Genomic DNA, 25370 nt, shown 5'->3' on the forward strand with positions numbered 1-25370 from the left:
TTGAAACAACTCTAATGATGATCTTTGCATATTCTTTATTTCCACGTACGCTTACCTCCAGCAAAGCTTTACTGCAAGTGGAAAGAGACAGTAGTTCTCTGTTTACATACAGAATAATGGTACAGAACTGCAAGTAGTAGTGAAATAAGGGATTTTCATGCTTTATGTTCATGTCAGCAATACACTGTAGTTAGGACAGGATGACTGGCACAGTTAATTATGTTAACGATGATCTTGCCACAGCAGCACTGAGCCCAGCACTATTTAACTTACCTTTTGCCATAAGCAAATTTTGGAGCCACTGCATCATAGCCTGAATATCACTTTCAATCTAAAGGAGGAAGGCTCAGCCATGTTACTAGTAGTTTCAATTGTGCAATCACTCTTTCTTGGTTCCCTAATAATGCCATAATCAGACAGAGAAACAGCATCTTCTGCTGAATGCTGTGGAAGAGTCCCTAAATGAAAGTTTTAGGAAACATTCTTCAAGGCCCTAGAGAGCAAGTACTTGCAATCAGAAATCATCCTGCAGTCACATATTGCAGTGAGGAACATCATTAGGCTATGAAACTTGTCTCCACAAAGATTAGTATTAATAAATTGGATTCATTGCTTTATGAAATCGCATATAAATGAATAATTCATATTAATAAATCCTTTTCTTATGAGGTTATTTAGAGGAGTGCATTGTGTCAAAGTGATTGTCATTAAAATTAGGTCATGCATAGCGTGGGGTGCCAGAGAACCTTTGAGTGATGTCAGGTGTAACTTTCTAAAGAGGGCTTATCATAATGTTATAAGTGAGGATGATAGTAATGTTCATTGGCATTGCACCTTCTTTGTAAATCCATGAAAGAAATTACAGCTACCTTTTCTTCAAAGAACTTACTTCTTAGTTGGTGTGATTGGCAACATCATTGTATATTTTGTCAGGGAATGAGGACTAGGTGTGATCTTCCAATCAGGTATCTGCATTAAGGAAAAAGAAAAGAAGCCTTACGTGGTTATATATTTAAAGAAAGCGTGATAACATAAGGGCAGTGGAGAGAGTGTGAACACCTTTATTCTGGTGTTTCTTAGCCTTTGAGTATGTGAATCTGCAGCCTTTAAGAGTTTTAAATATAGTTTGTGTGTGTGTATTATAGATTAAATAAAGTGGGAAAGTGGGATTGTGTTAAAGTAGTCAGCAGGCTTTTCAAGTCCTTTTTTTTTCAATATTGACACTTTTTACTTGAGGGGGTTAGAAAACTGGCAAACATAACATATGTTGTATAAATAACTATAGTGACTATATAAACTTCTTTTTTATCATTCTGTTATCTATAGTCTTTAAAAATCCATTGCCCACTAGCAATGCAGACACAGAGTTATGTCTTCGTAAACATACTAACTGTGGTGCTTTGTTCATTTTCCAGGATTTTCTTTGCATGCTGTTGGAAGACATCCCTGAACAAAAACAGTAAGTGAGAGCCAGGCTAGAAAAGTCAAAGAAGAAAGCAGATAACAGATTTAAATGACAGCTGTGCTAGCCAGAAATAGTAGTATTTAATTTAGTATTGTTCTGCTTGTTTTTTTCAAGTGTGTGTATGTTTTTCTCTGAAAATCCTCACACATATATACACCAAAAATAAGAGACTTGCTATGTTAGTGCTATTCCGTGCTCCCCCAAGCAGTGTCTTTAGTTTGCATGTCAGGGCAGCAGTGAGGTCCTGTGTTCACTATGTGATCTGAGGTGCCAGGCACAGCTGCCTGCTCAAATTAATCTGTGATCCTCCTGCCAGCTGCTTTTGGCACATGGCATCCTACAGTAAGGAGGCCAGAGCTTTGCTGTGGATCTGGGAAGCCAGAGAAGATGGATTTTTCTCAAGCAGTAGTCTGGCACTCTCTCCTCCCTATCATACTGTGTGTCAAACACGAAAGGATGGAAAACACTAATGGAAACCCAGCATTAATTGTCTGACATATCCATCAAAATCTTCCTACATATGACTTTGACTGCCCAATGATGATACAGCTAGTCCTTAGCAGAGCTTTGAATCAATCCTGCTTATCCAGGGATGTTTGTTCTGTGCTACTACAGACTGCTACAAATACAAGTTCTTTTCTAGTGGAGCTTTACCTGTTACAGTTTTTAAAAATAATGCATTCACTTGAAAAAATGAAATCTTGGGGAGCAGAATTCCAAAAGTCCTCATAAATCTGGGTGAGTAGCTTGGAAAAAAAAAGGAGAGAAGATACACATAGAAATCAAATGTAGAGTCATAGAATTATAGAATTGTCTAGATTGGAAGGAACCTTTAAGGTCAACTAGTCCAACCATCAACCTAAGTCTGATAGAAAGGACCAAAACTAAACCATGTCACTAAACACTATGTTAGCCCATCTTTTGAATACCTCACAAGTATCGTGGTGTGAGTCTGTTATAGACCCCCCAACCAGGATCAAGAGGAAGATGAAGTATTCTTTTAGCAGTTGGGAGAAGTCTCACAATCACTACCACTTGTTCTCCTGGGGGACTTCAACTTAACAGATGTATACTGGAAATGCAATACAGCAGAGAGAAAACAGTCTAAGAGGTTCCTGGAGTGTGTGGAAGATAACCTCCTGACACAAGTGGTGAGTGTGCCAACTAGGGAGGGCACCCTGCTAGACCTGTTGTTTGCAAGCAGAGAAGGACTTGTGGGTAATGTGAAGGTTGGAGTCTGTCTTGGGCATGGTGATCATGAAATGAGTTTTCAATTCTTGGAGAAATAAGGAGAGGGGTTAGTAGAACTACCACCTTGGACTTCCAGAGGGCAGACTTTGGTCTATTCAGGAGCCTGGTTGACAGAGTCCCTTTGAAGGGCTTTGAAGTCCCTTTGAAGTCCTGAAGGGCAAAGGAGTCCAGGAATGCTGGACATTATTCAAGAAGGAAATCTTTAAGGCACAATCTTTAAGACCTGGCTGTCCCAACGTGCCATAAGACAGACTGGCAGGGCAGAAGACTGGCCTGACTAAACTAAGAGCTTTGGCTAGAACTCAGGAAGAAAATGAAAGTTTATGGCCTATGGAAGAAGGGGCAGGTCACTCAGGAAGACTGGAAAGATTTTGTGAGGCTATGCAGGGAGAAAATTAGAGGGGCCAAAGCCCAACTAGAACTTAATCTGTCTACTACTGTAAAAGACAATAAAAATTGTTTCCATAAATACATTAACAACAAAAGGAGAACTAAGGAGAATCTCCTTCCTTTATTGGATGTGAGGAAGAAACATAATGATTAAGGATGAGGAAAAGGCTGAGGTACTTAAAGCCTTCTTTACCTCGGTCTTTAGTAGACTAGTTGTTCTGTGGGTCATGAGCCACCTGAGCTGGACAACAGGAATGGGAGCAGAATGAATCTCCCATGATCCAAACGGAAATGATTAGCAAACTGCTACACCACTTACATGCATATAAGTCTATGGGGCTGGATTGGATCCACCCAAGGGTACTGAGGAAGCTGGCAGACATGCTTACCAAGCCACTTTCCGTCATTCTTCAGCAGTCCTGGCTAACCTAACAACCAGGCCCAGTTGACTGGAGGCTAGCAAATGTGACGCCCACCTACCAGAAGGGCCAGAAGGATGATCCGGGGAACTGCAGGCCTGTCAGTCTGACGTCAGTACTGGGGAAGGTTAGGGAGCAGATAATTTTGAGTGCCATCACAGGGCATGTAAAGGACGACCAGGTGATCAGGCCCAGTCAGCATAAGTTTATAGAAGGCAGGTCTTGCTTGACAAACCTGATCTCCTTCTATGACAAGATGACCCATTTAGTGGATGAGGGAAAGGCTGTGGATTTTGTCTGCTTAGACTTTAGTAAAGCCTTTGACAGTTTCCCACAGCATTCTCCTGGAGAAATTGGCGGCCCATGGCTTGGATGGGCTTGTGCTTTGCGGGATAAAAAGTGGCTAGATGGCTGGGCCCAGAAAGAGGTGGTGGGTGGTGGTGGTGAATGGAGTCAAGTCCAGTTGTGGCAGGTCATAAGTGGTGTTCCCCAGGGCTCAGTACTGGTGCCTGTTGTGTTTAACATCTTTACCAATGATCTGGACAAGGGGATTGAGTGCACCCTCAGTCAGTTTGCAGATGACACCGAGTTGTGCTGGAGTGTCAACCTGCTTGTGGGTAGAAAGGCTTTGCAGAGGGATCTGGACAGGCTGGATCAATGGGCTGAGACCAACAGGATGAGTTTCAATAAGGCCAAGTGCTGGGTCCTGCAGCGCTTGGGGGTAGGGTCACACCAACCCCATGCAGCGCTACAGGCTGGGGGCAGAGTGGCTGGAGAGTGGCCTGCCAGAAAAGGACCTGGGGGTGTTGGTCAACTGTCGGCTGAACATGAGTCAGCAGTGTGCCCAGGTGGCTGAGAAGGCCAACAGAAATGACCTGCATCAGAAATAATGTGGCCAGCAAGTCTAGGGAAGTGATTGTACCTCTGTACTCAGCACTGGTGAGTCCCCACCTCAAGTACTGTGTCCTGTTTTGGGCCCCTCACTACAAGAAAGACATTGAGGTGCTAGAGTGGGTCCAGAGAAGGGCAACGAAGCTGGTGAGGAGTCTAGAGGACCAGTCTTATGAGGAGTGACTGAGGGAGCTGGGGTTGTTCAGCCTGGAGAAACGGAGGCTGAGAGGAGACCCTATCGTTGTCTACAACTATCTGAAAGGCAGTTGTAGCGAGGTGGGGGGTTGGTCTCTTATTCCAAGTAACAAGCAATAGGACAAAAGGAAGTGGCCTCAAGTTGCGCCAGGGGAGGTTCAGATTGGATATTAGGAAATATTTCTTCACTGAAAGGGTTATCCAGCACTGGAACAGGCTGCTTAGGCAAGTGGTATTGACATTCCTGAAGATATTTAAAAGATGTTTAGGTGTGGTCCTAAGGGACATGATTTAGCAGTAACTTGGCAGTGCTAGGTTAACAGTTGGACTTGATGATTTTAAATTTCTCTTCCAACCAAAACAAAATTATGATTCTATGATTCTAGGTATCTTCAAGTGTACTGTGGGATTGATTAAAAATCCAATCGGGGAATCTGCCTGCATTAACGTGTACAGTGATGGTGAAAATAGTGTCAAGGGTATTTCAGTATTTCTTTTTGCACACTTTTGAAACAACTCTAATGATGATCTTTGCATATTCTTTATTTCCACGTACGCTTACCTCCAGCAAAGCTTTACTGCAAGTGGAAAGAGACAGTAGTTCTCTGTTTACATACAGAATAATGGTACAGAACTGCAAGTAGTAGTGAAATAAGGGATTTTCATGCTTTATGTTCATGTCAGCAATACACTGTAGTTAGGACAGGATGACTGGCACAGTTAATTATGTTAACGATGATCTTGCCACAGCAGCACTGAGCCCAGCACTATTTAACTTACCTTTTGCCATAAGCAAATTTTGGAGCCACTGCATCATAGCCTGAATATCACTTTCAATCTAAAGGAGGAAGGCTCAGCCATGTTACTAGTAGTTTCAATTGTGCAATCACTCTTTCTTGGTTCCCTAATAATGCCATAATCAGACAGAGAAACAGCATCTTCTGCTGAATGCTGTGGAAGAGTCCCTAAATGAAAGTTTTAGGAAACATTCTTCAAGGCCCTAGAGAGCAAGTACTTGCAATCAGAAATCATCCTGCAGTCACATATTGCAGTGAGGAACATCATTAGGCTATGAAACTTGTCTCCACAAAGATTAGTATTAATAAATTGGATTCATTGCTTTATGAAATCGCATATAAATGAATAATTCATATTAATAAATCCTTTTCTTATGAGGTTATTTAGAGGAGTGCATTGTGTCAAAGTGATTGTCATTAAAATTAGGTCATGCATAGCGTGGGGTGCCAGAGAACCTTTGAGTGATGTCAGGTGTAACTTTCTAAAGAGGGCTTATCATAATGTTATAAGTGAGGATGATAGTAATGTTCATTGGCATTGCACCTTCTTTGTAAATCCATGAAAGAAATTACAGCTACCTTTTCTTCAAAGAACTTACTTCTTAGTTGGTGTGATTGGCAACATCATTGTATATTTTGTCAGGGAATGAGGACTAGGTGTGATCTTCCAATCAGGTATCTGCATTAAGGAAAAAGAAAAGAAGCCTTACGTGGTTATATATTTAAAGAAAGCGTGATAACATAAGGGCAGTGGAGAGAGTGTGAACACCTTTATTCTGGTGTTTCTTAGCCTTTGAGTATGTGAATCTGCAGCCTTTAAGAGTTTTAAATATAGTTTGTGTGTGTGTATTATAGATTAAATAAAGTGGGAAAGTGGGATTGTGTTAAAGTAGTCAGCAGGCTTTTCAAGTCCTTTTTTTTTCAATATTGACACTTTTTACTTGAGGGGGTTAGAAAACTGGCAAACATAACATATGTTGTATAAATAACTATAGTGACTATATAAACTTCTTTTTTATCATTCTGTTATCTATAGTCTTTAAAAATCCATTGCCCACTAGCAATGCAGACACAGAGTTATGTCTTCGTAAACATACTAACTGTGGTGCTTTGTTCATTTTCCAGGATTTTCTTTGCATGCTGTTGGAAGACATCCCTGAACAAAAACAGTAAGTGAGAGCCAGGCTAGAAAAGTCAAAGAAGAAAGCAGATAACAGATTTAAATGACAGCTGTGCTAGCCAGAAATAGTAGTATTTAATTTAGTATTGTTCTGCTTGTTTTTTTCAAGTGTGTGTATGTTTTTCTCTGAAAATCCTCACACATATATACACCAAAAATAAGAGACTTGCTATGTTAGTGCTATTCCGTGCTCCCCCAAGCAGTGTCTTTAGTTTGCATGTCAGGGCAGCAGTGAGGTCCTGTGTTCACTATGTGATCTGAGGTGCCAGGCACAGCTGCCTGCTCAAATTAATCTGTGATCCTCCTGCCAGCTGCTTTTGGCACATGGCATCCTACAGTAAGGAGGCCAGAGCTTTGCTGTGGATCTGGGAAGCCAGAGAAGATGGATTTTTCTCAAGCAGTAGTCTGGCACTCTCTCCTCCCTATCATACTGTGTGTCAAACACGAAAGGATGGAAAACACTAATGGAAACCCAGCATTAATTGTCTGACATATCCATCAAAATCTTCCTACATATGACTTTGACTAAGGACAGCTAGTCCTTAGCAGAGCTTTGAATCAAGCCCAATGATGATACAGCTAGTCCTTAGCAGAGCTTTGAATCAATCCTGCTTATCCAGGGATGTTTGTTCTGTGCTACTACAGACTGCTACAAATACAAGTTCTTTTCTAGTGGAGCTTTACCTGTTACAGTTTTTAAAAATAATGCATTCACTTGAAAAAATGAAATCTTGGGGAGCAGAATTCCAAAAGTCCTCATAAATCTGGGTGAGTAGCTTGGAAAAAAAAAGGAGAGAAGATACACATAGAAATCAAATGTAGAGTCATAGAATTATAGAATTGTCTAGATTGGAAGGAACCTTTAAGGTCAACTAGTCCAACCATCAACCTAAGTCTGATAGAAAGGACCAAAACTAAACCATGTCACTAAACACTATGTTAGCCCATCTTTTGAATACCTCCAGGGATGGTGCCTCAACCACTTCCCTGGGGAGCCCATTCCAATGCATAATAACCCTTTCTGTGTAAAAGTTTTTCCTAAAATACAATCTGAACCTCCACTGGTGCAACTTGAGGCCGTTTTCTCTTGGCCTGTGACTTGGGAGAAGAGACCGACCCCCACCTCTCTACACCCTCCTTTCAGGTAGCTGTAGAGAGTGATAAGGTCTCTCTTCAGCCTCCTCTTCTCCAGACTGAACAACCCCAGCTCCCTCAGCCTCTTCTCATAAGATTTGTTCTCCAGACCCCTCACGAGCCTGTTGCCCTTCTCTGGACCCACTCCAGCACCTTAATATCTTTTTTGTGGTAAGGGGCCCAAAACTGGACACAGTACTCGAGGTGGGGCCTCACCAGTGCCAAGTACAGGGGGACGATCACCTCTCGGGTCCTTCTCACCACACTGTTCCTGATACAGACCAGGATGCTGTTGGCCTTCTTGGCCACCTGGGCACACTGCTGGCTCATGTTCAGCCGACAGTCGACCAACACCCCCAGGTCCTTTTCTGCCAGGCAGCTCTCCAGCCACTCTGCCCCCAGCCTGTAGCTCTGCATGGGGTTGGTGTGACCCAAGTGCAGGACCCAGCACTTGGCCTTATTGAAACTCATCCTGTTGGTCTCAGCCCATTGATCCAGCCTGTTCAGATCCCTCTGCAAAGCCTTTCTACCCACAAGCAGGTTGACACTCCAGCACAACTCAGTGTCAGCTGCGTTCACCACCACCACTTTCTGGGCCCAGCCATCTAGCCAGTTTTTTATCCAGCAAAGCGCAAGCCCATCCAAGCCATGGGCCGCCAGTTTCTCCAGGAGAATGCTGTGGGAAACAGTGTCAAAGGCTTTACTAAAGTCTAAGCAGAAAACATCCACAGCCTTTCCCCCATCCACTAAATGGATCATCTTGTCATAGAAGGAGATCAGGTTTGTCAACCAGGACCAGCCCCTCATAAACTCATGCTGGCTGGGCCTGATCACCCGGGGGGCCCCTCAGGTGTCACATAATGGCACTCAGGATGAGTGCCATTCCATGACCTTCCCAGACACCGAGGTCAGACTGACAGGCCTGGTGTTCCCCGGATCATCCTTCCGATCCTTCTTGTGGATGGGTGTCACATTTGCTAGATGTCACTCGGATGGGACCCCCCCCGTTTGCCAGGACTGCTGGTAAATGATGGAAAGTAGCTCAGTGAGCACTTCCGCCAGCTCCCTCAGTACCCTCGGGTGAATCCTGTCTGGCTCCATAGACTTGTTTATATGCAGGTGTTGGAGCAGGTTCTCCACCACCCCACTTCGAATTACGGGGGCTTTATTCTGCTCCGTGCCCCTATCTGCTAGCGCAGGAGTCTGGGTACTCAAGGAAGAATGAACTGAACAACCAAATATATTGAGTTTTTTAGTGAAATACTTCTGTTCCTAGGGGGTGAGGACCAGAGAAGCTAGTTATTGAGATAACGTGGTATGTGGCATCAGAGTTTCGTTTGGGTGGCGTTACATTTTCCAATGATGTAATGGGGGATGATATTTTGTTTATATTATGGGATATGGATTTCCAGCCTAAATACAATCAGGAATATTAAATGGAATACATGGAAAATTGGATTACTTAATTGCATGATTTTACATTGATTTGCTAATAAAATCTCCTTTTTCCTTCCTTTTTTCACTTGTGTTTCTCTGAAGTCCAAACCCAGTACAAAAATTTATTTGGATAAGCACCTGATTTTCCACCTAGAAGTCCGCCAAAATAAAAAACTTCTGGAGTATGTCTCCATTTGCATTGCGTCACACTCCAGCATGTATGAACAAAATTTCAGATCTGTGGTAATTCATTTTACAATCATACATATAGTATATCTGAACTTAGCCACTGCCAAAATTACCTTGGGTGCAGATATCAACAGCAATGCCAAGAATAATAGAACATCTGGATATACTGAAGTCCTTTATTTCTTATCTGCTACAAAGATGGGTTTTGTTCCTGAATATATTCTGTTGGTAGTACTCATATATTAGTCTGAGGTAAAAGCAAAGAGAGGAAAAATAACAATGCAATAATTTTAGAGATTGTCTGTTTATGAGTGCTTTTTTGCACAAAGTTTCAGTCACAGGAAAAATGCATTTCAGGATCAGAGCAACAAAATTCTTTGTAGCACAGACTTGTGCTGTTCTCCTAAGTAAAATTTTAATGTTTAAATTAAATGCTTCTTACTTTTAAAATATTAAGCACTCTAATATATTGAAGTTCATAATGGAGGATGGACTTTAAAAAAGAAAAGAAGAAGAAAAGAGAAATTAGTAGTAGGAATTCAAGTCAAATCCTACCCTCAGCTGTGGCAACAGAGGCAAACTAGCATAGCTAGGAGTAGAATTTGGCTTATGGGGGACTTCTGTAATGAGAACAGGATTAAAATTGGCAGAAAGCAATCATACAACAGTGTGGAAATTTTCTGTAATTATTACCTTGGTGTAATGCAACGTTACTTTTCCACTGTTGCATAGAGCAGGCTGTATCTAAAGGATTCTCACTCTTCCAGTAGTTAATTCCTTTAGTTCTTAGCTACAGAAGATTTTTTAGTACATTTCCAGCAATGATTAGTTCCAAGATACAGTCACAACTTCTTAAATGGCAGCCTTTCATTTTTGCTGCCTTCTGTACTAAGAGGAGGATGATTGTATGCCTTGTTTACAGGGCTACTTCACTTCCTCCTCTCAATTTTAATGGCATGTTAGCTGTAGGAATCCATTCTCCAAGGCAGGATCCTCCTGTTTCTGGGCTGAGGCTGGATACTGACATCAGACAGGCCTAACACTACCTTCAGTTCCTTTACAATTTCCTGACTTGCCCTTAAGGCAGGTTATTTCTGTGTGTGAAGGGTATCGTGGATGGAAGTGATGCACTTCACTTGTAGAGAGAAGCAGCGATACATTTATTGATATAAAACAGAGATTTAACAAACTTTGACACTTAATGCGACAGTGGTTTAACAAGATTTGAGATGTCAAGGCACACTTGGTTATTTGCTGCATAGAGGACAGGGTCAGGAAGAGCTGTCAGGGAGACCCTCCCGTTGAGTCACGAGGTTCAGAAAGGACCCCCTGGCTTTCTGAACTCCTTCTCAGAGAGGAATCCAGGTGCGGCTGGATCCAATCCTAGTCCCAGACTTGGTCAACGGTTTGTGTCTAAAGGATTATATTTGCTCAATCAATTGTTTATATCACTTCGCCAAGATTTCAAAATTTAGCATGCTATTACTCACTTACCGAGAATCTGTTGTGGCAAGGAATCTCTCAATCTTAAGACGCAGATGTAACCTTGAGCAGGCATCCCTGCTCAAGGGAAGACCCTGGCTTACAGTCCACTGCCGTTCAGGAGAGCTTGAAGGGCTCTTGGGCTGTCCACAATTTATGGGGGTAAGCTGATTGACCTGTAGTCATATTTACATACTGACCACAGTATCAGTATTGCTCAAGTTAGCCCTTGGCTATTGCTTTGTTACCTGTCCCACCAAACTCATGTTGAGCCCAGTGCAGCCATCACAACTACATGCATTGTGACAACCATTGGTGGTTATCACTTGGGCAGAGTTACAGGAGATAAAGGTCAGATTGGTGCCTGGGAAGGGGAAACACGCTGTTGCAAAGGACTAATGGCAAGAAGGACAAACAATTATTTATCATTATCCTTCTCTGTTTTCAAAGCCATTTAAAATATCACATGCATTGGCCAAAGCTTCACATTATCATGATCTTTCTGTAGAAAATCTACACTACATCCCACCTGTAACTGAGGCATCTTACTTCCTCATGCATAAATTGAAATTTCACTACATTAAAAAAAACCCAAATGAAACCAAACAACAGCAAAGAACCCTCTTACGTGACTGTATATCATGGTGCACTAGATTTGATAAGAATCCCAGCGGCTCTGTTCTCCCCAAGGCTTACACCCTTCATCTTTGCTGTAAATTGATCCTGTCCACATCTGTCCAACATGTGAGCCATGCAAAGACTCAGTGGTTTTAAGGTCCTGTAACAGAGGGTGAGTTTCACCAGCCACTGGTGCCTCAGCTGCTTGTGCTCTGTACGACTGCAGATTTTTTTGAGCAGGTCAGTTCTGTTCTTTGGGATCTTCTGGTGGTATTTTTTATTTCATTTCGTTCAGTAAAATAAATGTGTACTAATAAAACTATGGTTTTAATAATACGTGATAGGCAAAGGAAGGCTTGTGTTACAGCTCTCCTATTTGTACTGTTAATAACTCTAAGGCTTACTAACCACATTCTTTGGATGTCTTCATAAATTGTCAGTTAAGTACTAAATCAATGTTAAAATACTGCTGTAATTTCAAACTACTCAGCTATACAGGTATAGGTTCTCTGTTTCATACTTGCTTTCTTTGTTACTCCCATTGTCATGAATGTGTTGATTTTGATTGAGACAAACAGCTGGTAGGCACCCAACTCCCAAAGCAAATCATTGGGAAAGATTTTTTCAGTGGTTTTGATTCCTTTTTTTTGCCAAAATATATATGCTGGACAAAAACTAAAGGAAATCTTATCTGCAGGAAGCTATGGATAGTTGACAGAATCACTAATTGGTCACTAGTCTTTAATTTGCTCTAACTATGCCCTATATTTAGCTGGAATGGCTTGATTTGAAATTGATTGACGTGTATGAATGTGTATATACAGATAAAGCAATTATGCTTGTTGAAGTATATTCAGCTGGATATGGCAGACTTTTTGCCTTCTTTTACAAAAAAAGACAAAAGTTGCACACTTTCATGCACACTGTTTATTTGTTGCAACTTCTTACTCTGAAAGTGATTTTTCCTCCTTGACTGAGGAATTAAGTGGGTTTACATTAAAGTTTGTAGAGTACCTTCAGACCTTGTGTAATGAAAGCTTGATAGATAGGCATCTTTTATAATGCTAATTTTCAAATTTTTGTTAATGTTAGTATTTTACAGAACATCCTCTGACGCATTGAATCTCCTGATGAACAGTATGTATACTTATTAGGAGATCATTCCTAGGCTGATCATCTTATTGTCTAAACAAATGGACAAGGAATGAGATAATGGATGCACTAGTATTCTCATTTTACAGTAGGGAACTGTAGTACAAAGCAATTGAAGAATCTGCCCAGCCTTGTAAGACCTCTGTTATAGTGCTCATCAATTGAACCCAGATGCCACAGTCCAATACAGTACCTTAACCAGAAGGGCATTCAGGAAATCGCACACACACCAGATTTAAGTCCTTGCAGATGCTTAACTGCAACATAAGCAGGTGGTAAGTGCCCATTCTGAATATGGATGCTTTACTGAACTTCAGTCTCTACTAATATCAGGCCCCGTGTCCTTTCTCTAGGACATTTGTTCTGAAGTAGCAATCTGTGATCTAGTTTTTGGGCTTGATCCAAAGCCCAACAAGTTGTGGAAGCCTTTTCAAGGACTTTGCAGTTCTTCAGAATTGACTCTCAACACATTCAGAGCAGAGCTTTGCAATAGTCTGTGTAGTACTAATATATTTGGGGAAAAAATTAGTGAATGCCTGTAAAATGCTTAAACAAGTTGCTTTTTTTGATGAGTTCCAGCAAGAATGTCCTTAGTTGGAAAAAAAAAAAAGGTGTGTGGAAGCACAAAGAAGACCGCATATGGTCATATGATAGGTGTGTAGCTGAAAATGAGGGTGCTGCAGGCACAGAAATAGCAGTTTTGCTTTCTTTGTCCTTGAGAAAAATGTCAAAGTTTCAGGAAAGGCTCAGCAACTTTACTAGTGGTGTTTCTGCCTGGATTACTGCGGTGTCGGAACAGTGCAATTCCCCTCAGTGTCATAAGCTCATTTCAAAGCCAGTGTTTTGAAATGAGCTATTGTTGGCTTTGAAAGAAATAGAGGGTATATTAAACAAAGGAACTGCATAGCAAATATAGTGCTATTATTTTGCATAGATAATTTTGTTTCTGAGGAAATTGCAGACTTTAAATGAAGCTTAGTTTTGGGGAGCAGGAGGGAGGAAGAAACACGAGCATTGTAATGCTGTGTTTCTTATCTCTAGGTAAGGCAAATTAAATGCAAAAATAAGGATGTTTTTCCCTAGCTGCTAGCTCTGCTTCAGCATTGGAACACTAAGCTATATTGGTTTTGATTCATGCAACAACAAATAAAAATTGTTATTCTGATTATGCTGCGCAAGACAGAATAAATGGTATCATCCACTTGATCTACCTTAGACTATATGAAATCTGTGTGTCCAGTTTTAAGCTAGTCCTGTATGCACTCTCTGTGGTAACCAGACAGAAATAAGAAATCAAGAAAAAATATCATCTTATCCCAAAGAAGCTGAATTGACTGACTGGAGATACTTCTCTTTTTCTCCACTCGCTGTGGAAGGGACTCGGCTAACTAAATTAGAGTAGAGACCAATTTTTAGAGCACTGTAGTAAGGTAACGGTAATTATAGCCTGAATGATCTGGCAGTCAAATGCTCTAAATTTAATAAATTTGCACAAATAATAAGGTACCACTAAAAGCTGACCAAATCTGGATATTTAGTAATTCATTCCAATGTAGAACACCACCCCATTAAAAGCATTGTGTATGTGTTCAGTTATATGTAGAAAATTGATTTCCATAGTGATCAGACATGCAGAATGGTAATTTCCTGAAAATTCAGAATCCTGGCCATGTAGAAATAGTTCTGCATGACTGCTGCAATTATTTGAACCACATGATCAGAGGGAATTTTTTTTTTATGCCTGTGACAGTCTGTGATCTTCCAATGTTACAGGACATATTTTGACATTTCAGATTTAGTGATTAGGAAGATTTCTTTGTCTCTATGGGAATTATTCTCCCTGTTGGGACTTTTTAAGTCACCCCAACCAACCACGTTGGTATATCATCTCTTACTATAAAGATGCTGTTGAAGGAAAGCTTGGACTTAAATTGCATGAGCTATCAAAATATATTACCAGCAGCACATAGGCTAGTACAGTTTCTATATTAAGCCTCCTTGGCCTGCACCATAAGATATCAAAACATGAAGAAAACTATTAATAGAAAAAGAAAGCATGTAAAAATGGCTTTATTGTCATTGTAATCTGAATGTTCTTTTTCTTTGATTTGTTGCTTCTTCTGATTTTCAGTATAATGCTGAAGCCCCTGTATGCAAACATGTCTTAGTAGCTGAATGACACAGGGCAGTATTTGTGAGGAAAGACTTTCTTATGTTTAAGGCACTTGGTGTCTGGTTTTTGCCTTTGTTACAAAATGCCTGTGTATGTTGGACAAGCTTACTAAGACCAGATTGCTTATTTTTTGCATATAGGATTGAACAATTACTCAATGAGAAGCCAGCTGACTCTTTGATCAGAGAGAAGACTCTGATAATTTTGATCAGATTCTCCCACCCCTAATTCACTTTGGCTGAATTTTATTCTGTTAGGTAGACCTGCTCAGTTTAATGGACCTCCTTCAGAATACTGCTTGGTTTGAGCAGGAGTGGTAAATCTCACAATGCAATGGTGTAGAGTGGAGGTTGAAGCTGCTAATTCTAGCTCAAAGGAATGCTAACTTATAGTTCTGCTTGGAGATGGAGGGTAAATTTTTCATCTTGGATTCAATGAGGATAAAAATATCTAACTTGGGATATAAGCCAGGTCTGGAAAAGTGCTTGTTACGTGTATTAATATAAAATAATTTAAGTTGTTACTCATTCCAAATAAAACTAAGTTAAAAAAAAAGTAATAGCTATGATCAGTAAACACACAGAAATTTTTACTCTATCAATGTGTTCCAGGGCCATCCACTAACATATTGCTTGACTGCTTTTGAGACTCCATAAGTTCTCTAATCCTTAGTTTTCCCATTTGCATGTCAAACACAACAGTGATTGATTTCTCTCCCATAATGAAAGTTAATGTTTAAAGGTGCTTAAAAATCATTCAGTAAAAATGACGGATATATTCATTACAAATCCTTCTTAGTCTCTGATACAGTCCATAAATAAACATCTTTGAGGGTCAGAATTTTGAGCACAGCTTTGTCAGGGCTTGGGGTCGGGGGAGGGAAAAGCTTCTTTGTCATGTAATTCAAATAAGAATTGTATTGGGTTGCTTGCCTTCCTGTTTCAGAGCTTATAAATGGCTGTTCTTTTCATGAACGCTCTGTTGATTATGAGTCTGCATTGCACACATGAAGGTAGCTGCAAGCTTTAGAATGAGTCTTGTCAAGGCATTACCATGGACAGGACCACGCACCTCTATCCTGCTTCTTCAGAGTGTTTACATTCATTGAGGGCTTACTCAAGTTCCTTTTATATGTATGAACAGTGTGATTTATTTTTATTTTTTTTTAATTGCCTTCCTTGCAAGTTCGGAAGACTTCAACCAGAGCTGAAGTAAATGCAACAGAAGTTGCTTACAAAAGTAAAAGTGGAAATATAATTTCTGAATTTGCAATTACTTATTGCAGTCACACATAGCTTTATCATGACAAACTATTACCCGCTGGGGCTTCAAACTATTTTGTGACTTCACTGTGAATGTTATCAGGATACAAAGAAAGTGCAGAAAATATGAATCTGAAATATATTACATACTTGATAACTTTGAGGGTTAATATCCATCAGTGCCTTTTAAAACCTAAAAGCTTAAGGAAGTTTGTATTTCATTTCATTTTCTTCAGTATTTTAGCTTTACATTTAGGCTGCTTCTATAACAAAATACTGCTTTTGAATACCTTGGGTTAATTTTACTTGCCTGTGTTATTTTTTTTCCATAAAAGAAACAAAAATCCACTCAATAAGAAGTAGAACACCTGTTCATACTTTACATGTTTCATAAATGCAATTTACCACCTTACACTTTCTCTGTCAATCCCCATAAGCACTGCATTTATCACTGAGTTTTAAGCACAAAAAAACTGATCTGTTTTTAATTTGCTCATATCTGCTGGTATTATTCATTAAAAAAACAAGAATGTAATACCACTACAGTACAGCCAATAATTGGAATTCAGATTTTGCTCATCTTCTGAAGAGTTAATTGTCATGTGGAAAATTTGGTATTTTTGCATGCATCTTCTAATTTTTTTTCTTTTTCTTTTTTTTTTTTAAGATCTGGGTTAACTGTAGAAAGTATCTTCCAGAATTGGCTTGACACTTCAGGAATACCAAAGGTAAATAGAAAACCTCAGTTCCCTGTTCTTTCTGGAGTCTTGCATTTCTCATTACATAATATGTTATTTAAATCATTACCTGAACTTACAATAGGTATGGTTTTAAATAGTTTTGATGATGTCTGCTTTCCACATCTTTATATGGGTTTAGCTTTTATCAGTTGCAGGTTTTTGCTTCTACCATTGTCTCAACAAATGTGCCAAGGGGCAAACCTTAAAAAACTTATCCTCTTGCTTAGTATTGTAGCCATATAGAAGTATGCTTTACAGGATAATGGTACACTCTGCTAAATGTAAGGAGCATTGTTCACAGTTCTCAGTATATGAATTCCTTGAAAGCCATGCTGACATTCTTCCACGCAGATGTACTACCTGCATCATAAACAGCAGCCCAAGAACACTGCAGACCTGATTTATTCTCTCATATAGGGGTTTCCAGGTGAGTGGACTAGGATGTGTGTAGGGGAAGGTTTCTGTCAGCTGCTTTGCACCAAGTCATACGACTCAGCCAGCCAGTCAAGCAGTGCGAGGTACAGAGTATCCACTGCAGTTGACTACCTTTCATGAGTAAAAGAGCAACTGAAAAGCAGCTCTTTATCACCCTTATTTTATTGACTGCACAGTAGAATCCTGTAGCATAATAGTTGAAGTCACTCTTAATCTTGCAGCACCTACTCTTAGAGGGACAAAAAGCATTTCTTAGTGGTTTAATATGAGAAATAACATGATTGAGAATTTAAACATTTTAAATTCACAAATACTAAGGCTTCACTGCATTTGGAGAGGAAACTTCCTTACTGGAGAGACTGTCCTTTGTAGTGGGATTGGGAAATATACATCATGCTGTCCATTCTGAAAATCAAGTCAGAACATAGTTCCTTTATATCTCTCCCCTTTAAGCATTTTTATTTTTTTATAGTGGCTGTGGTTGTTCCTGTGGCATCTTTTATTTCTATGTTTTGGTGAGTTTTGCTCAGAAAATTAATATCGTCCATTAGCTACAAAGAGAATTCACCACTTGTGGTGAATTACAGCATAATCACTGCTTGTGGAGCAATTACAGCTCAAACAGGCCCTGAGCAACCTGGTCTAGTTGGGGGTGTCCCTGATGACTGTGGGGGGGTTGGACTAGATGACCTTGAAGGTCCCTTCTGACCCAGATGATTCTATGATTAGCTACCAAAGCATTTTAAAGAATTTTCTTCCATGGTTATATCCAATTTTATAACCTGTGTACAACTGGTACTCCCTAAAATTTGGTAACAGCATTATCACTTAAAAACAGATTTGTTAGCCCACCCCTTAGTTCACTCTCTTCACAGCAGTGTCTAGCTTAAGGACACTGGAAAGGTACTTGTGCAGAAGATGGATGAGCATAAATACTTTCCACTCCACAAAATGCTGAAACAGTGTTGGTTACTGTCTTCTTTCCAGCAAAGGAAGTAGCACTGTGTATTCTTTACAGTCATATGTCATGGCATCTGCCTAATTGAAGATCCTGTGTTCCTTTAGCTGTGCTTTATTACATTTGCCATCCCAAATCCCATCTCCAGCTCTGTCCAGGGAACCCCATATATATAAAACTCTTTAAACTTGCAACTTGTAACCATTGAAACTTTAATATTTGTCAATTTCTATTACCATTTCACTCTTGGAAACGTCATTTTGTCTTTTCTAAATATTGGACCAGTTTCCAGGCTTACGTATACCATGCTCATATATACCATGCTCAAATATCCCACCAGTATTCAAGAATAACTTAACTGATGGGAGTCATATTGATAAATAAAAACAGAATTTGGTGTGTTGCCATGAAAAAATAATTCTGCCTGCCAAGTTACACTTCCAAATTCTGTATTTTCTAAATCATTAAAGGTTAATCTTATGAAAAAGAGTATGTGGTAGTGCCTGGCCAATTCTTTTTTACATGGAAGAGTGCCACAGTGTAGTGGTTGTCTTCAGGCTTGCTGTGCTGGAAAGTTTTCTCACACACAAAGCAATAAGGAACATAAGAGATGCAAAGCAAGCATTTCTGAAATACAAGCTTTTATGAGGGTTTTTTTTTCTGGGAACACATTGTGGTGGTGTTAAATAAAGTGAAGCATATTGTGTTGTTGAAAATACCGTTTATCAAATCAAGCAACCTTCAGCATGTACTTCTGTCTCAAAGGTGACTCACCAGGGGATTATAGCAACTTTTTATCATGAGCAAGTAGTAGTGACTTGCCACTAACTTTAGTCGATGATGTAAGCTTGCAAGGAGTAGAATCAGAAGAACAAAACTGCATTTAGAGCTGGAAAACACCTATCAAATCACTTAAGTCCACTTAATCCCTGCTGCAGATGATTTGTTCTTTTAAGTACAGTTTCTATTGTCTTTCACACATTTCTATGTAATCTTTAGTTAGAGTTTAAGACTTAAAGATCATATGCTTCTAGAGGAGGATTTTCCTAGTTCTGCACAGACTTGTCTTTGTGTTATGTTGCCCAATTACTCTGACTTTCTTATTCTACCCTAGATAACTAACCTTTTTAAAATATGCTTAAGATCTTTCTCCATTTTGGACTCTGTTATACACTGTTTAACTGAGAGGTAGACCAATAAACATTAGGTAATCTCTGCATCTCATAATATTTTTTTAACTCATCCCAGTTTCATGACCTTTTCTTTTGCTTCTGAAACTGCATTTACTGGTAAACTTGCTATCTCGAATATTCCTTGGGTGTGTATTTCATTTGGTTCCTTGTGTGATGGAAACAATCTTCTCCAGATTAATTCTTGAGTTAAAAAGAAAAAAGGGGAAAAGAAAAAAGGGGAGGAGATAGTTGGCCTGCTTCTTCATAATTTTTACTTTCCAACAGATCCTTCAGTGTAATTGCATGATCGTATAGCTGCAGGCACTAGGACAAACACACTGAACATCACTTCAAAATTATGAAAACATTGCAAGAGGCAATATCACTGCAGTGTCCTTCTCCCAGTCCCTTTTGCTCCCTTATCTTCCTGTTAAAGCTTAATTATTATCCCCTGTTCTACTTCAAAAAGTATTTCCTGACATAAGTAGGTTCTGCTAACAAGTCTTTTAGAGTACGTACAGTTTATACTGTGTATTGCGATAATACTACTCCGTGGCTTCTAATTCTAAATGAACATTGGAGTAGGCTCCTGTTACAATCCTAAGAATTTTGCCATTTATAAAGGATTCATATTTTTTCCTCTCTGCACTGCTTTTTGGTGCTGTGTAAAAACAGTAGTTTAAGCTACTTCTACTAATGTTATTGGTAAATCATCTGTGTTTCTGGAAATACAAGTCAAAAGAAATCTTCCAGTGGTGAATATTCATTTATTCATAGTATTTCTGGTTTTGTTGGTATATGACTGGCTCTTGGATTGTCCTACTTGAAGAAGAAATGGATTTGAAAGGAAAGTCGTAGCAAAAGTTGAAGTGAAATATAATTTGTAAAGTTTTCTAAGTCAATGCAAGTAATGTATTTCTGTGGTTTCTTAAATTTAGGAGGATGTTACAGCAACAGCTCAAGTACTTAATACGATTTCTGACAAAGCAGTTTGTTGTTAAGAAAGTTCCTGGCTTTTGCCTCAGTTATAAGCTTTATGGATTCCTCTGTCCTTTTACTAGGACAAAAATACAGATGAAGGGATAACTCTACAAGAGAATGCATTGCAGGGTAGCAGTTATGGTCAAACACTAACAAACCAACAACATTCAAATATTTTTTAAAAGAATGCTGTTACTAAAATTCTGAATTACCTTTAGCAGTTCTTCACCCAAGTTTTACAGAGGGTACTAGAAATTTTACAACAGAAAAATCACTCTTATTGGCTCAGAGTGTAACTAAACGCTTGGGTTTGCTAACACCTGATATTTCCTGTCATTGCTAGTCATCCCTTGTCTTGCAGTTTTTCTGTCTGCATGTACATAATAACTGCATATTGGTGGATAGCAACATGGAGACAATAAACACATGAAATCTTTATTTTTTTGTTGAGATACAGTAAATTTGTAGGTATACTGGCAATGAGAATGACCTGTTAAGTAGGAAGATCTCATTCAAGCTTGTGATTTGGGGGAAAAATTGCAAAGGACCTATGAAGAGTTATAATTTTCTTACTAATTTTATAAAGTTTAATGGTGACTTTGTTAAATTATTTCAAAGTTCATGTTAAGTTTTAGTCACAAGAGTAACGTGCTGCTGCCTAAATACTGAAGTTTGCCACTTAGCCTTTGCCTGTTTTTTTTCATCTGAACATGGAGACTTTTGTGTGTACTTTAACATCAATGTAAAGAATATAACTGATTGATAGTTGAAATCCAATGAGTTGATAATTGAGAAACAATCTGAAGAAAGCGTAACTGCTACTTTATGATAAGTACTTATTCTTGTATGTGGAAAGCATACTTTGAAGAATAAGCACTTCCCCTCAAGAAAAATGGTATTGTTTTTATATTAACAACCTTGCAGATTGGAAGATGAAAAGATATTTCCAATGTCCTTAAAATTTTAAATGAGCATAGGTCAACAATATAAATTGATTAATGGATTCTGTAATAATAACAAGCATAATAAGAAAAAAGTTTTTGAATATGAGTCATTAGTGCTGTGATTTTTCTGAAATAAGCAGTTGTACTGTTAAGATTGCATTCCATTTTCTTAGAAAAGAAGGTGGGATTTTGGAGAATATAAAAATATAATCAAGCAACATGTATAGTACTGTAGTGTGCACAAATGTCAGATGAATCCTGAAGAGGAACAAATCAAGACGGATTGCACAGACGGACTTTCTGTCTATGTTGTTAGCTCTTTGAAAGATGTTTTAGATAAAGACTATCTGTCTGAAAATCTTTATAGATAGACCAAAGTATATGGAGAATTTGATTTTTTTGTTTGGTGAAACTATCAAGTCAGTTGTAAGGTCTGTTATTATTTAAGCACATACTGTGTTGATGTAAAGAAGGTTAATGGCATAAAATGGCCTTGTAATTAATTTAGACATTCCTATAAATTGTACTTAAGATACTGCTAAACAAGACTCAACACAGTTTTGTTTAGGATTTGGGGTTTGTTTTGTTGAATAGTTCAAAAATTCAAGAAAATAACTTCTATAAAATGATACATCATTAAATGTCAGTAAGAACCCAAATTTATTTCAGAACTTTTCAACTTCAGGCATGGCTTGGAGTTTTGTTATAGTTTTTGAGAATTTGGGCTAAGTTTTCTTCTGCATTGTATGTGACTGCTGATTTTAGGAGAAAAATCGACAGTCAAGATCTGAATGGCATTGTTACAAATTATTGTGTGATCACATTCTGAAATTGGAAAAAATACTGCCTCAGTTTAGACACCCACATAGCACTGAATACCTTGGCGTCTATTGATTTTTAAATGTTAGATTTGAAAGTATTGGCCATAACATTTCAGTTGCTTTGTTGTTCTCATATCTCAAAATGAAGTTTAAAATAGAGTTTTAGAGTCTAAATCTTAGTTTTTCCATTAGTCCTCCCAGTCAAAGGGAAGGAGATTGATAAGGCCAATTGAAACAGGCAAATCAACAAATGGTTACAGGACTGGTTCCACAGCCAAGGGTTCAGCTACATAGACCATGTCATTTGCTTTGAGAAACATGGTCTACTGGTGCCTGATGGAGTTCACTTGTCAAAAAAAGGGAAGAGTATCTTCGGTCAGAGGCTTGCTAAGCTCATGAAGAGGGCTTTAAACTAGAGATCATAGAATCATAGAATCGTCTAGGTTGGAAGAGACCCTTGGGATCATCGAGTCCAACCATCTACCCTACTCTACAAAGTCCTCCCCTACACCATGTCCCTTAGCACTGCATCTAAACGGCCCTTAAACACAGCCAGGGATGGTGACTCCACCACCTCCCTGGGCAGCCTGTTCCAATGCCCGACCACTCTTTCGGTGAAAAATTCTTTCCTAATGTTCAATCTAAACCTACCCTGTTGGAGCTTGAAGCCATTCCCTCTCGTTCTGTCACTAATTACCTGTGAGAAGAGACCAGCACCAACCTCTCTACAGTGTCCTTTCACGTAGTTGTAGAGAATGATGAGGTCTCCCCTCAGCCTCCTCTTCCTCATACTAAACAGTCCCAACTCCCTCAGCCGCTCCTCATACGATTTGTTTTCCAGCCCCCTCACCAGCTTCGTTGACTTCGTCTGCACTCGCTCCAGCACCTCGATATCTCTCTTGTATTGAGGTGCCCAGAACTGGACACAATACTCGAGGTGTGGCCTCACCAGTGCCGAGTACAGGGGCACAATCACCTCCCTACTTCTGCTGGTCACACTATTTTTGATACAAGCCAGGATGCCATTGGCTTTCTTGCCCCCCTGGGCACACGGCCGGCTCACATTCAGCCGTTTGTCAACTAGAACCCCCAGGTCTCTTTCCTCCAGGCAGCTCCAGCCACACTTCCCCCAGCCTGTAGTGCTGCATGGGGTTGCTGTGGCCCAAGTGCAGGACTTTGCACTTGCCCTTGTTGAAACTCATTCCATTGGCATTGGCCCAATGATCCAATCTATCTAGATCCTCTTGCAGAGCTTCCCTATCTTCCTGGGAGTCAACACTCCTGCTTAACTTGGTGTCATCTGCAAACTTGCTGATGTTACACCTTATGTCCTTATCGAGACCATCAATAAAGACGTTAAACAGAAATGGTCCCAACACTGAGCCTTGAGGCACACCACTTGTGACCGGCTGCCAGCTGGATGTAAATCCATTGAGCACAACTCTTTGGGACCTTCCAGTCAGCCAGTGCTTGATCCAGCAGATCGTGTGCTCATCCACTCCGTGTGAAGCCAGTTTTTCCACTAGATTTGTGTGAGGGACCGTATCAAATGCTTTTTGGAAGTCCAGGTATACTATATTGACAGCCTTTCCCTCGTCCAATAATCTGGTGCTGGAGGGAACCTCAATCCAACCCACTCCTAGCAGTATGATGCCGATGCCAGCAATAGGTGCCTGGAGCCTGGAGAAAGGTCGCAGGTCAACAGGAGAGCTCCTGGAGTCCCGCACAAATGAATACACTCCAGCCAGTAGTTAGATTCACTGGGGGCCCAACTTCAATGCCTCTATGCAAACACATGTAGCATGGGGAATAAGCAAGAGCAACTAGAGACATGCGCACACGTGCAGGGTTGTGACCTTATTTGCAGCACAGAGACATGGTGGGATGACTTCTATGACTGGAGTGTTGGAATGGAAGGGTACCAGCTCTTTAGAAAGCATAGGCAGGGAAGACAAGGAAAGGGTGTCACCTTCTATATTAGTGACCAGCTGATGTGCATGGACCTCTGCCTAGGGATGGATGAGGAGCCAACCAAGAGTTTATGGGTCAGGAGGGCAGGGACAGGTGATGTTACAGGCCACCTGACCAGGACGACAGAGCAGATAAGGCCTCTGTAGACAGACACAAGCAGCCTCACGTTCATGAGCCCTGGTCCTCATGGGAGACTTCAACCACCTTGGTATCTCCTGGAGGGACAACACAGCAGGAGGTTCCTGGAATGCATTGATGATAACTTCCTTCTCCAAGTAATAGAGGAACCAACGAGGAGAGATGCTATGCTGGACCTTATTCTCAGCAACAAAGAGGGGCTGGTGGGCAGCGTGAAGATCAAGGGCAGCCTTGGCTGCAGTGACGATGAGATGGTGGAGTTCAGGATCCATAGGGCAGTGAGGAGGACACATAGTAAGCTCCCTACCCTGGACTTCAGGAGATCAGACTTTGGCCTCTTCAGGGATCTGCTTGGTACAGTGCCATGGATAAAGTCCTGGAGGGGAGAGAAGCCCAAGGAAACTGCTTCATATTCAAGCATCACCTCCTCCAAGCTCAGAAGCAATACATCCCAACAAAGAGTAAATTGGGTAAAACCACCAGGAGGCGTGCATGGATGAACAAGGAGCTCCTGGGGAAACTCAGACTCCAAAAGGAAGCCTGTAGTGGGTGAAAAAAAGGACAGGAAGCCTGGAAGGAATACAGAGAAATTGTCTGAGCAGCCAGGAATCAGTTTAAGAAAGCGAAAGCCCTGATAGAATTAAATCTGGCCACAGACACCAAAGGCAACAAGAAAATCTTCTATAGGTATGTCAATGATAAAAGGAAGACTAGGGAAAATGTGGGCCCTCTCTGGAAGGAAACAGGAAACCTGGTTACCCAGGATATGGAGAAGGCTCAGTGACTTTTTTGCCTCGGTCTTCACCAGCAAGTTTAAGAAAGCGAAAGCCCTGATAGAATTAAATCTGGCCACAGACACCAAAGGCAACAAGAAAATCTTCTATAGGTATGTCAATGATAAAAGGAAGACTAGGGAAAATGTGGGCCCTCTCTGGAAGGAAACAGGAAACCTGGTTACCCAGGATATGGAGAAGGCTCAGTGACTTTTTTGCCTCGGTCTTCACCAGCAAGGGCTCTAACCACACCACCCAAGTTGCAGAAGGCAAAGGCAGGGACTGGGAGAATGAGGAACTGCCCACTGTAGGACAAAATCAGGTTCAAGACCATCTAAGGAACCTGAAGGTGCACAAGTCCATGGGACCTGATGAGATTCATCCATGGGTCCTGAGGGAGAG

The 25370-nt window shown here is 40.3% G+C and overlaps 1 protein-coding gene across 13 annotated transcripts in view; it reads left to right on the top strand.

Annotated features, from left to right (window-relative positions):
- Positions 1 to 25370, top strand: part of LOC106884837 (chromosome unknown open reading frame, human C9orf3) — a 230667-nt gene that overhangs the window by 111581 nt on the left and 93716 nt on the right. For all 13 annotated transcript variants that reach the window (XR_001411305.1, XR_001411308.1, XR_001411309.1 and 10 more), the window contains exons 10-11: positions 1416 to 1459; positions 16703 to 16763. Coding sequence is in view for 7 of the 13 variants with exons in the window: in XM_014936533.1 (XP_014792019.1) it covers positions 1416 to 1459; positions 16703 to 16763 (105 nt within the window). In the remaining 6 variants the exon portion in view is untranslated. The remainder of the gene's footprint in view (positions 1 to 1415; positions 1460 to 16702; positions 16764 to 25370) is intronic.

The sequence above is a fragment of the Calidris pugnax genome, unplaced genomic scaffold (genome assembly GCF_001431845.1).
Source record: "Calidris pugnax isolate Ruff unplaced genomic scaffold, ASM143184v1 scaffold2, whole genome shotgun sequence".
NCBI classification, from domain to species: domain Eukaryota; kingdom Metazoa; phylum Chordata; class Aves; order Charadriiformes; family Scolopacidae; genus Calidris; species Calidris pugnax.